Source organism: Taudactylus pleione, unplaced genomic scaffold (genome assembly GCF_031769625.1).
Source record: "Taudactylus pleione unplaced genomic scaffold, aTauple2 ptg000114l, whole genome shotgun sequence".
Lineage (NCBI taxonomy): Eukaryota > Metazoa > Chordata > Amphibia > Anura > Myobatrachidae > Taudactylus > Taudactylus pleione.
The window spans coordinates 14,834,376-14,848,558 of NW_028284516.1; the positions used below are offsets into that span (position 1 = coordinate 14,834,376).

Below are 14,183 nucleotides of genomic sequence, written 5' to 3' on the forward strand. Positions count from 1 at the left end.
CCATCATCCTGGCCGCTCGCAATAGCTGTGGGTGGTCACCCACAGCTATGCGAGCGGCTATGAGGCCGCACAAAGAAAACAAAAAACGCCCTGATTCAGAGCGAGCGCTCTTTCAGAGCGTCCGGCTCTGAATCAGAGCCAGAGAGAAAGAACCTTAAGAGATGGTAGTATTTCCAAATCTGATCAAACTTATCCACTTTATCACAGAGGGTGGAGGTAATCCTTCCCATATTAGCAATGAACCAAAGCTTAGATAATTCATCTGTTTTTTTCCTTTTTTTTCAGGTTCGCCTTCCCTGCATTACTAATTCTGAGGAATATAGACGATCAGATCACCCAGCGTTATCTTCCCCTTCCAGAGCCGGCTTGGTGTCAAGGTGAGGAACTTACTGCATTTCTTTATTACTCAGCGTTTATAGGTAATCAGACTACAACTGAACACAGAAATAGAAAATAACTTTGTAGTGGACTAGAAAAAAACCTATTTAACAGAAGAAATAGAAAAGCAGTGTCTCAGGTTTCATGAATAATATTGTAAAGTACTAGAGTGAAATTAGTAGGTGTTTGTGAATTGACACCCTAGATTCTCACAATCACTGGTTTAGCCCACAAAATGTCCGCCTTCATACTGCTCCAGGCCCAGATGCCACATCAGCTCGCCCTACTATGATGTTGATATTACTTGCCAAGGAAAGAGGAAATGAATGTTTATTGAAACATAAAGCAACTGATGTTTACCCGGTTGCATATATCTACCCAGCCTGCTGCCCTAACTTTTATGTTCCTGCTACCTGTCACAGCCTGCATCATGATCCATGAGATGTAGGGGGCGCGCAGGAGAGGACAGTGAATGTCCAGATGGCGGCTCTTCTCTTGCATTCATGTATGATGAGGGATCCAGTGAGGGCAGAAATGTACTGGAAAGGCTTCCATAGTACTTAAAGATGTGTCCTCATACACCAAGGGGTATATTTATTAAACTGCGGGTTTTTAGAAGTGGAGTTATTGCCCATAGCAACCAATCAGATTCTACTTATCACTTATCTAGCACCTTCTAGAAGAGAATAGCTGGAATCTGATTGGTTGCTATGGGCAACATCTCCACTTCTAAGAACCCGCACATTAGTAAATATATCCCCTAGTCTCAATGCACGAGACGCCTGGTGCGTATGAGCCGCCAGGTCCCGTGCGACTATGCTAGTGCTGAGTGTCTGTTTCACCCAAAAATGCATCTTAGTCGCAATGCGATGTGCCTAACACGCAACAGGAGACTGCACTGATTAGTTTTATATGTGACACTTATGTGTGTGACTGAGTCTGTATACGAAACGGAATTGGCGTGGAAAAAAGCTGCATCTTATCACTTTGTATACAAATGCAGACTCAGTCGCACACAGATATACAATTGTCACATATCAAATAAATCAGTGCAGTCTCGTGGCGTGGCGTGCAATGCGACTAAGACTCATTTTTGGACGAAAAAGACGCTGGTCAGTAGCACGTGGGACCTGGCATGCCGAGAGTGGGCTGTTTGGTGCAACTGCAGCAATAGTGTATGAGGACACATCTGTATGTTTCCACCTTAGCAGTGCGATCATAAATCAGTGCTAGAGACGGTGAGTGGTGATGCAACCATTCCCTGACCTGTTGCTGGAGCTCTCCAGGTGTAATGATCTGGGAGGTAAGCACTGTCAGCTGCAGGTCGATTCAAATGGACATGATCTGACGAGAAATGTAAGTTTTACTTCTTTAGTTTTTAATGAAAAAAAAAATTGGAAAAATGTCCCTGTCTTTTTTTTGCTTTATATCTTGGGCAGTTTGTGCCTTAATTTGTTTATTTTGTTTGTGTACCTATGTTCAACTACCTTAGGCCCTGATTTAGAGCCGGACGCTTTTTGTGAGCGCTCGCTCTGAATTTGGGCGGCCTGGTTTTTATTTTCAATCCGGCCTCCTGGCCGGTTGCTGAGGTGTGGGTGACCACCCACAGCTTTTGCGAACGGCCAGGTGATGGTCGCGATGGTCGCGACCATCGGGCTTGCGACGAGACCCTTGTGGTAGGGTCTCGTTCCCGCAAGCCCCAGTGAGCTTCCTGCTCAACTACTGTCATCACGAGTGATGTCAGTAGGGCCGCCCTCAAACTGCAGGCATTCCTTCGGGAATGCCTCCGTTTGGCCAGCCACCCCCCTCCCCGCCTGCAAAACGGGGCGAGCTGTCAATCAACATTGACAGCCGCCCCGTTTTGTTGCGAGCCCTGGAGTGAGTGATTACTCACTCGCTCCGGGGCTCGCGCACTGTCCGGCCATCGACCCGTTTGCGAGCGCCTGATTCAGACCCGGTCGCTATGAGCGTACGCTCGCTCGATTCGTATGCAAATATTTGAAAGTGGCGGGGAGCGATCGCTCGCCAAGGAATAAGCATGCCCATCTTACCTGTACGAGCGTTCGCTTTGTGTATGCAGACTCCCCTTAGCGTATGCAGAGACGCCCACTGCCCCACGTCATCTCCTGGAAGTTTGTGAAAACATTGGTACATCGACCACTATCGGATGTGAACGCAGTGCTTGTGGTAGCTTTTTTCTACCGCAAGCATTGCGAGGAAAACAGAGTAAAAAAAATGGCTGGTGACGTGTACTATGACGCTGCCTGTTAATTATGCACGCCTCTAAAACGGCGTTGAAACACTCAGGCACACCTGCGTTCGCACCTCCACTCCCCCGTTTTACTGGACTGCCCCTGTTACCACCCACAAACGGCCTCTCCTGTCACTCGCTCTGCTGGGCTGGTTTTGCTGGGCGAGCAAGGGATCTGCGAACGCACTGTGTAGTTTGCGCATGCGCACTGCGATGCAAGCGCATGCGCAGATTAGCAACCATCGACAATACCGAGCACACTGCGGATAGCGTCCGTGTCTGAATCAGGCCCTTAGTCCCATTTCACTATTTTCATTTAAATTATTTGTGGATGTGGAAAACTATTCTTCTTTGTGAATTTAAATGCATTCTTTCTTACTTCTCACACCTGTCCTTTGGGAAGAGAGGTATGAAAACAGGTGGCCGTTACATGAAGATGCGAATCGCAGGGTGCAATATATATTGCTGACTGTAAAATCATCCCACACCTGCCTTCTTACTGCTCATTGAAGTGGGTGTGGCTTGCTGACACAATTTGCATGAACCTGCCACGTCTCAGCCCACCTTGTGGGAAAATTGCCAACTCTTCCTGGAGGTCTCCCTCTAATTCTCGAGCCTCTTGGACACTTTTGCAAAAACAGAGGAATAACAAATATCCCGTCTTTTCTTTATCAGAAAGCCTCGCGGCGAAGGCAAAAAGTGCCGCAAAGTATATGGAATGGAGAACCGGGACAAGTGGTGCACCGCCTGCCGCTGGAAGAAAGCCTGCCAGAGGTTTCCTGACTGATTGAGCGCTGCCGCTCCTCCTGTATCAGACGCTGCCTGGGAGAGTGAACTGCACAAGACATGACGCTCACAGTCTTGTGGTCAAGTTCACCATACTCAGGATTTTCACTCTGTGAAGAAATGGGTTCTTACAGAAGTGACAACTTGATTAAGCTAAGGGGGTGTTCGGTCTATGTTTGCATGGTGACGTATGAGCACTACAATGCTCAGATTTTCTACGAATTTCCTTCACGTATTTCTAGACTTTTTAAGTGAACACCACTGACATTAACAAAAAGACTGAAAGCAGATGCACTTCTTTATATAAAGAAAAATCATTGCCTAAGTTCCCTTCTATAAGGGTAGATAGTACCTGGCCTATTTACTGTGCTGCTAGATGAGGGGCACTCTTAGTGCAGAGGATACCTGCAGACTTATCCTTGATATTTTCTCATTATATCCTGTTGAGCTGCAGGTATGCCGCACAGTGCTTCACAGAAATAAGTTTTGTATGATTTTAGTTTCTACAAATGGACCCTACACACAAGGAAGGCGGCCATGTTGACTGCTGGAGCAATTTCAGCCTATCAATTCACTTGGAACTCGTCTGTAGTGAATTGATTGGCTACATTCTAATGACTGTTAGTTCAGTCACAAAATGGCTGCCTCACCTGTGTGTAGGTGACATGCATACTCTCAGTTGTCTTTTTATACTGTAAATAAAATGTGAGTTGTTCAGGATGCACACAAACCAGAGCTGTGCACCTACAAATAAGGGGACAGTTAACCTTTCTTTTTATTTTGTACTTCAAAGATTCAACAGATAAACAGCACCTACAACACAACTGTGATTTGTCAAAAAATAACGTGGATTTCATACGAACGACATCCGGTACAATAAGCAATCAATGGATGTTCACTCTATTTATTGTTATTGGGCTTAAGTATAAAAAGTATTAGTGTTGTGTGTTGAACTGTGTAAATCACTTAACCAGTTTCATTAGGTGAAGTATTTGACGTGAAATAATTTTTAGGTTGTACAGGGGATTCCGAAAATGACATTATTCAATCACCCCTTTCACTTTGAATCTTTTTGCTGACCTATGCACAAATATACTGGTCTCACTCTTAATGCAAACTTGTTGCATCCCTGCAAGAGGACTGTTAACTATAAAAGAAAAAAAAAATTAGCATTTAATATTCTGAAAGGTTAGACATTTGCAATTGTAAATTAAAGATGTTTTAGACACCATGTGAAACCTGTTGGAGAAATACAGACTCTTGGCAAAGTCTTGTAATGTATCCTATAACATCTAAACATTCAGAGAATGGAGACATTGGATAGGCCTGGGTACTGGGATGGAACTGGGTACTGGAAGGGGTGCGGCTATGCAAACATCTTGTGTACATTCTTATGGTGCATACGGGGGGGTGCGTTTGTAGCATCACGTATGAGTTGGCGTTGTGGCGTAGTTACACCACCCCTTCACTCCAGCGGCTCGGGCATGGGTAATGTGTACCCGCCCCCTTTCACTGCACCTGACTGTCAGTTGCTCTTGTACTCACAAGTCATGTATTTAAATAAAAGAGCACCCTTCTCCCTATTAACCTGGAGCATCTCCTGCTGTTCGCTACAACAGCCTGGTGATCTGAGTTTCATGTTGTCCTGTTATATTATAATGATTCTGTGCAAATGTAATAAATGTATGCTCAATAGGGCTATACTCACTCCAATATAGATGCTTCTATCAGGAAATGTGCTGTATATATTGATGCTGGAGGTTCCATATAATCAGCAATACCCTGAATCATCTGATTGAAAGGATCGGTCAATTTCCAGATATATTAATAATCCTGCTAGTAGATGACCGAGCCGGTCAAGCTGTGTGAATGGTCATCTACGACCACACTTGCGCTCAGTATTTGAGCTAAGTAATAGGACCAGTCCATATGTGGCCGATGTTATTTAATAAAATGGGCAAGCAAAGTGCAAACCTGAAGTTTTGCTCATAGAAGCTGCCTCCATTCAATAACGGCCATTTTAGCTGCTACGTAAATTAATTAAATATACTTGAGCACTTGTGCTGTCTTTTCTATACCATTTTCAGGGGCATCACTGAACTGCGTATAACATTATCCAGATGGGTAATTTCTACTTTTTGCTGCTTTCACTAACAATGCAAGTCGCATTGGGGCTCATTCAGTTAGTTCTACGTTCAAATACCGCAATTACGGTAATGAAAACATCTAAGAGGTGTGGGCAAAGGTGAGAGGTTATTGCCTAGATCACTGTGCGGTAAAACAACTACAAGGTTTCTACAGAACCAAGAGGCTAATTGAAAGGGCCCCTATATAGCCAAAATGTAATTTTAGCACTTTAAAATATTTTATCCCTGTTCACATTTCAGCAATGTATGTCAGAAAGACCTTGCACACAAATTGTTCTTGTAGCCTGCAGTAATCAGACTTAATTGAATTATTCAAACTTGCACTAGACTGATCAACACTAATGTCTGGTTGCTATGGATAAGTGTGTGTAAGTGTTTCTGCCACTTGTAAGTATATTATTAAGTCCACGTATACCTTGGTCTTTAAATACAACAGCTCCAAATAAATAAAAAGTTAAAATTAATTGAATTTATCTATGCAAATGCAAATTTAGTCCCACAAGGACAAATTAAACTTTTGCTTGCCATAGATTGTTTACTTAAGACTTTATGGTCATGTATCATATTACCTTCTTAAGATCAGCAGTGTGTCTAAGGCCGGTTACACATCAGAACGATGCAATGGTCGTTCCAATTCCTCTACATCCCAGAACAAACGATATTAATCGTACACACTGTGCAATCCTTCAAGCGACAGAACGATTTACGGTGATGATCGTATACGATTTATCGTTGGTCCTGTATACACAAGAACAACCATCTTTTAAGAGGTGACGTCTTTAGAGGCCAAAATTGGAACGTCATATCGCCCGGTCATCCGGTTAGCCGTACACACTACACGATGTGCACCACATCGTTCACGATATCTTTTGATTGACCGTGTAGCACGGCCAACCAGAAGATATAGTAAACGACTCACGGGAGCAGGCAATTGAGCGTACACACTGTGCAATCCGCACGATATGTTGTTCCAATTTGCCTCAAAACCATATTGTGCCAATATCGCTCTAGTGTGTAACCGGCCTAACAGTTATTGGAATTTTAGTGTCTATTGTTATTTATCAAAAGACCATATTATAATTAGCTCTGAGGCATGAGATTGTGCACTATATAGATTTTTTTCCTTTAGAGGATAATCTAGATTAACTACCACTCAGCAACCCTGTGTATACTGCTATACTTTTTCATTGCAAGTCTTACTTAAGATAAACCTTTTGCTTTATAGAATTTAGAGTATTGTAACGTCTTACATGCCTGTTTGTAATGTAATTATCATTTCTCTGGATCATTTGTCACTGAGTAAGTACATTCATTATAACATCAAACAAACACCAGTAACAGTTACAAAGACACCCAGAGTAGTCATTAAAGGACCACTAAACATAAATACACGTTGGTTTATATGAACAGGCCACTAATATTCACAAATATATTTATATATGTGTCATATATATATATATATATATATATATATATATATATATACTGTGTGTATATATATATATATATATATATATATATATATATACACACACACACACACACACACGCAAACATAGTGTTGGAGACTGTATAGTATGGCTTCTGTTCTCTGGGCTTAATTCACTTGTTCAATGATCAGAATCTACATTGTATTCTGTTTTAGATTGCTAGGTTTGATATTACTGAGTGCCTTTTCAGCCGACGTGTTCTATATCTGACACCGATATTGAGCTTCCCTTCAACTTTCTTTGCTGTATCTCCCTACTCCTTGAAACAATGGACAACATCTCACTTACACAATAACCACATGGAAATACCAAGATGCATTCCAGTTTATAAGATTTACTTTCTATTGTATGAAAATATTCTACTAACCTACCTCTGTGTTGTGCACCGAGAAATAGATTTCATATACAATCAATTCAAAGTGTCAAAATGCCAAACACTGAAATGAATGTAAAGTAAACAAAATCTAAAATTACATTGACAAATATAGGACACATTTGCTTTAAAGTAATTGCTAGGTAAAGCTAGCAGTCCCTGCCACAATAATTCCACCACTAGGGGCAGTGTCCTACTAGAAACAAAAGTTTATATAATCTATGCAGAGAAAGATTAATAACCAACATGGAATCATGATGCCTATGAACTCAGATAGATAGAGAAATATAGTTGCATGTGCACAGTATACCTAGCACAGTCAATTTATATGTTGTATAGTAATGGAGAATCACATATGTTGTTTAAGCAAACAAAGACAGAACGGAATGAATACTTATAAACAGAACATATCAATACACCTTAAAAGCAAATACGTTTAATAGCCCTGAAATTGGGGAGACAATTGCTGCCGTTATATATATCACTTCGCTCAGGAAACCATGCTGACGTTTGAGTCACTGGTATACCAGTAATATAATCTGCCAGTCACAGGCTTCCACTGGCACTTCTCATGGGAGATGGAAATTGACTTTTGTCATTAATTATTTTAATTGAATTTTAAAATATCTATGGGAGTAGGGGAGCCTCATACTGTACATTCACTATCGTGTCACCCCAGAGACTCCTACATTTCCATAAATAAATTATTGTGGGTTTTTATTTGATAATTTTTTATTATTATTATTATTTATTTTTTTACATTTTGAAAATGCCATTGTGTGTATTTCTTTTAATTTTTTTTTTCAATTGATCTTTAAATAAACACATTTCAATTTTATTATTATTTGCTAAATAGTTTTCCCCCTAGAATTACAGAAGAACCGAGAAAAGATTGTACTGTCATTGTTAAATATTAATGTTTATGAATATATATTCAGGTTTATTTTCATCGCGCCACTACGTATATATATATCTCTCTTCCTTCGTCAATAAGAAAATGCAGCCTATCAGCATACTAGGATGTATTAGCGATGCACACAAAGGGCTTTGTTTTTACGAAGTAGCGGCTTTTTTCCCTGGCGTTCTTTACACTGACCGAGCGAGCCATTTAAAGTTTTCACTTGCATCCCGCTGGGAATCAGCGCCTTTTGCTTTGTAAATAAAGCCTTTAAGTGTTGCTCTCCACTCTGTGTAGAGAACAGGTCCAGTTCTAAGTATCGATAAGCTTCTTCCATGTTGGTTTATTCACTGTGAAAGATCATTTTTTTCCAAATTAGTCCCTGGTCAGCAGACTCCCTCTAAACTGCAGTGCTGGCAGCATAAGACACTTTCAATCACACTTTTCTGCAGATATCCACTTTCGTATTAGAACGCTACATTGAGCTCCATAAACAAAATGTACCCCTCTTCCCAAAGCCTGTGAGTGATCTATGTCAGAATACACGTGGTCTGCGAGATGCCACTGTCAGTGCCTTGGAACGGATCTGTTGTGATGGAAAGCTCTTTGGACAAGTTTCCAGGCAACAACTCTCCCACAGCTAATTATATATCAACTCAGGCTGTGAGCCTGGAGCATCATGGGAGCAGAAATGCCAGTATGCCCAAAACATGGTGGTCTGGGGCACTACTTGGGACCAAGGTAGGAATACATTTTTTTCATGGAGTACTCGTTAGTAAATACATGACATCAGAAAGCAACTATAAAATGTTTATGTGTGATACACTCTAGTATGAATTTATATGGGATTGATATGCCCACTTTAAAATTATAATATCATAGTATCCTGGTGGTAAATATATTTATATGCCATTATATATATTTATGTCTTTTCTTTTCTTGGGCGTTTTTCACTAAGTGTTTCACAGCCAAAACTATGTTCTTTATACTGTAAAAGTACATGTCTCTTGTTGCTGTTTTCCTTGAGGAAAAATGTTAGTCAACCAATTGTTGACATGTAATTTCTATGTATCTGTGGTTTTTAATAAACTTTAATGCGTTTATTACTTTAGTGTTATTCTTGTTCTGTCATCATTAACCGGAGTGTTGGCTGACATTAAAATTTGTACCTGACAACCTGAAAGAGGTACCAGCTAATATGTCATAAGTTTCAGGTGATGGGAGGTAGGCACAGTACTCGGCTGTATATTTGTCAGGGTTGAGTTGACATCAAAGGGATATTCCCGCTAAATTACAGCTTGCTAATATATGAAAGTGTGTTTAGTCAGCAATGATTCTGCAAAAGTGATTTTGTACCGAATGTGTACCTGTCACCTGGGTATGCAATCGGGAAGCCAGCGGACGTAAGCCCGACAGCCGGCTTCCCGACTGCTTTATCCCGGCGAGGGTTAAATGACAGGTCTCTAATTCTAGACGCCTGTCATTTTAACGATGCCGGGAGACCGGCGCCCGCATCCCAATCGAAGTGATGCCGGGCGCTGCTGTGGACAGCCGCGCAGGGGGGGGGGGGCTTAGTTTTAGAGCTCCCGGGGGTGACTTAGGGTTAGGCATCCCCCCAGGAGGTTAGGGTTAGGCTAGCGGGAGGGTTAGGGTTAGGCACCCCCGGGGGGATTTAGGGTTAGGCACCCCCCGGGGGGCTTAGGTTTCGGCGGTGGGGAATGGGGGATTAGGTTTAGGCACTTAGAGGAGGGATTAGGGTTAGGCACTGGGGGGGAAGGTTGGGGTTAGGGGGGTTAGGTTAGTTGATACTTACCTGGGGACGATCGGGATTTTCAGCCGTGTCGGCCTGCCGCTGTCGGGATTTGAACCGTCCGGTGGTAATTCGGATGTATTCTGTCACCTGCACACAGTGGGGTAGGCTTTATTCTAGTCATGAATATTCATGAGTACACAGCGAATTAATTCACTAGTAATCAGTGATATGACTGGGTACTGCCTGACCAATATGTACGAGGCCCTGAGTTCATTATACTTTCATTGCTTCATAATACTACCATCTGTTACACAAATATTGACACTGTATAGCAACTTTATTTTATATTCTATTTCCTTGATAAATTGCAAAAAGTAAAATAAAATGTAGAACAATAAATAATATTCTGGAAATGAGGTTTTGATAACCTGTGGGTATTGGCTTCTGTATGATTACTCGTACTTTAGTCTAATCAGGAGGCTGCTGTCAGTCTGATTGATGATGCACAACCCAAGTCCTGAGTATAGGCTGCTTATATCTTCTAAAACCCAATTACAAATGTTGGCCATGTAATATTGAGGCCTCTATGACAGCAAACTTCCTACATCCGTCAACTTTCTGCAGATTGAGTGATTACAAATGCAAGCACTGTTCCTTATTGAATTACAATGTGAGAGGACATGAAAACTCGTCTCTAAATATTTGATGCCTGCAGAATCTTGCATAGGTTTTAATAACCAGGGCTACTCACATATCAGTGTGACGGTGGATTAAGATGATCAGTGGCCCTGGTCTTTTTTGATCTTATTATTACCCAGTACAGAACATTGCAGGACATGGTCAAGGTTTATAAACATTGCTGCATCGGCAGTCGTAATAACCCAGTAAGCAGCAGTATGGCAGAACCCAAGGGTTAGGTGGTAAGCAGTGGGGAGAAGATGATGGTACAAGTCTGGGAAAGAAGAACACATGAGGGAAGGGTGCCCTGCTCATGAGAGCTTACAGCCAACAGAGAAGTAGCAGACAGATGGGGGGGACGCAGAGGGGAGAGACTGTGAGCTAGGAGCATGGAGAACTGGGTTAGGATGAGAGCTGGAAAGTTATGATAAAGAAGAGGGTTCTGAGTGCCTGTTTGAGGTTTTGTAGAGAGGTGGAGAGTCTGATAAGGAGAGGGAGAAAGTTCCTTTGGTAGGTTGCAGCCAGGGCAAAAGCTTAGAGGTAGGAGTGGGAGGAAGTAATCATTTGGTAGGAGAAGCGGCGATTCATTTGTGGAGTGAAGCTGGTGGGTGGGAGTGTGAAGGGAGATAAGGTCAGAGATATAAGAGAGGATTGGGAGAACTTTGTAAGTGATTGCGAGAAGTTTGAATTGGGTTCTGAAGGGAAAGTGAAGCCAGTGTAGAGCTTGTAGGAGTGGGGAGGCAGATGTAGTATGTTAGTATGTTAGGAGAGGAAGATGAGTGGAGTAAAAAGAGGTGGGAGACAGGGAAGCCAAATAGGGGGGAAGATGTATTATAGCGGCGAGGTTTACCGAGGCGAAGCAGGAGGCACTAACGATGAGATCTCATTGGCCGGAGCGTGGGAGTGATAACTCCCCCTCTGGTGATCCCTGCTAGAGACCACAGCGCATCAGTCTAGTGCTGAAGTGCTGTGTCTCAGTCCTGGCCCGCTCCACTGAGCATGAGCAAGATCTCACAAGGATAGTGATGGTATTACTACATTTATGGGGGCATCGAGGAAACCATGTGTAGAACTCAGTCACTATCCCTGCAATGTATGTCTATTAGTTAGATCAAAGAGGGATACAATGGGAAGATTTAAAGAAATAGGTTAGAGATAAAGCCAGGACTTACGGTAATTCACAAGAGCAGCAATCTTTCTTGGAGAGAGAAATATGGTGAATCTGGTTTGAAATATAAAAAAGAGACACTGCAGACATTAAAAGACAGTTAATAAATGAAATACCATGGTTCCATATGATGCCCATGGAGAAATGGTGTGACCTAATAAAGGGTCAGCAATATAGGGATGTAAGTAATGTGAATGTAGGAGGTTCTTAGCTTTAGAGGACTAGTGTGTGGTCAGTCACACACAAGTACACTTATCATCATGCTCATCTTTATACATATGGTGGAGTGCTGATTGGAGTGGCTTGGTGAGCGATTACTAAGGATGCTATATGCATTGTTGAGGTAACACCTGTGGTGGTGGGCAGCAGGTCTAAGGGGGAGAACCTGGTGTTAGCAGAAAAACAGTGGCCAGCAGTCATGGGTGCTGCAAAAGGCGGCCAAGGGAACACTCCCCCTCACATTGTAGATGAAGTACACAATACCTCCCTAATTGAGAGTCCTGATAAAGAAAAGGGCTGGTGAGATCTCTATGGCCAATGTGTTGGAGGTGGTAAGGAGCCATCAATGTTCCTGGTTATGGCTGGGGCTGGCATTTTGCTATACTGGTCTTTATCACCATTTCAAATTTCTAATCAAAATGTAATAAAAGCTGTGAACTTCTTCTTCCACATGTACGTTGAGTTGGATGCATCTCGAAATGGGTCCAGCTCAAAAACCAGTAGCATGCCAGATGTATGTCAGACATACTAGTGTGTATACTTATGCCCCATAGCATCCAGAGGCATCGTAATGATTTTATGTTGGGGGGGGGCATCATAAAGTCTTTCCGGTGCCCACCCCCCCCAACATCTCTCCTTCCCCCTCCCTTTTCCCCCTTCCCCTCTCTCCCTTTCTCTTACCTGTGCCGCTGAGCGGCGGCCACGGACGGTCAGACTCAGGCCGGGGCTGTGCTTTATAGTAATAGACTGCACAGCCCCTGCACCGCACAGTGTTTTAACTTAAAGAGCGCACATTACACCTCCTTCTCCATGCGGTGCAGGGGCCGTGCAGCCTATTGCTATACAGCAGAGCCCCTGACCGTCCCCGCGGCCGCTGCTCCTTTAACATGTTGCTCCTTTAAGGCTGCTCCCTTGCCCCCCCACCTCTTTTCTGGCGCCCATGATAGTAGCGTAGAGTTGGCTTGAAAGTTTTTGTAGTAATTGCTAACATCGGATTACTCTATTTGTACACAATATAATAATTGATGAAGTGTCATATAAACAAGATTACTATTGTCTTTACAGTTATTGATAAATGGAAAAGTCAGTTAAGGGGTTTATGTATCAAACAGTGAAAAACGTGGAGAAGTTGACCATAACAACCAATCAGCTTTGAGCATTTATTAAGTACAGTCTATAAAATAGTAGGTAGGAGCTGATTAGTTGCTAGGGGCAACTTCTCCACTGGTCCATCCCTCCACGCTTTCACTACTTGATACATAAACCCCATAATATGTAATTATATATTAACACTTCCACAGCTGTTGCTTTAAAAATGAAATGAGTCTTCTTTCCTGCAAGGAATGGGAAGAGATGGCAGTAACTTTATATACTATATCTGCCACACTATCAGTTGGACAGGTCACTACCCAATTAGAAGCAGCTTGGTGGTGCAGGTAATATTCATTATCATCATTGCATATCATTGCACCAGTCTACATCCCAAAAAGTGTATATGTGGTTACTTCACTATTACAGGAAGACATTCTTACTAGCACAACCCCATTCTCCATCTCCAGGTGTAAGGGGACGAAGTCAATGATATGCAAAACATACAAACAAATTAGTAGTAAAGAAATTAATATCTTGCACAAAATAAAATAATCAACAATTATCCACCTTTAAAATGAGTCCGATTGTGTTTTATTAAGCAGTTAGCTTCATGATATGTAATTGTCAAGACAGAAAATCACTCCTGTAACTGTGCCCTGAGGGTAACACTAAAACTAACCACAGTTACATTTTAAACTGGATAAAGTAAACTATATAGACGTAAAATCTTTAGTACCCTTTATGCAATTCAATTTAATGTCTATAGCTGAAAACTCCATTGCCCCCTTGTGGAATATATGTGTTTTGCAGACATCTCAAAGCACTAAAGATGTGATAGTGTGCAAAGCAGGTGAGAAGAGCTTTTCTGTTTGTATAAATAAACATAAATAGGTGCATACCCCCATTGCTGTGTTTGGAACCACCCTTAGACAATCAATCTGCCCATTTTT

At 42.1% G+C, this 14,183-nt stretch overlaps 1 protein-coding gene and 1 long non-coding RNA gene across 4 annotated transcripts in view; one reads left to right on the plus strand and one right to left on the minus strand.

Moving 5' to 3' along the window:
• ZNF704 (zinc finger protein 704) overlaps window positions 1-3,416 on the plus strand; it is a 104,950-nt gene extending 101,534 nt beyond the window's left edge. For both annotated transcript variants that reach the window (XM_088471551.1, XM_088471552.1), the window contains 2 exons: window positions 286-377; window positions 3,305-3,416. In XM_088471551.1, the coding sequence (XP_088327677.1) occupies window positions 286-377; window positions 3,305-3,416 (204 nt within the window). The remainder of the gene's footprint in view (window positions 1-285; window positions 378-3,304) is intronic.
• Window positions 1-14,183, minus strand: part of LOC148524971 (uncharacterized) — a 113,775-nt gene that overhangs the window by 32,960 nt on the left and 66,632 nt on the right. The window lies entirely within an intron of this gene.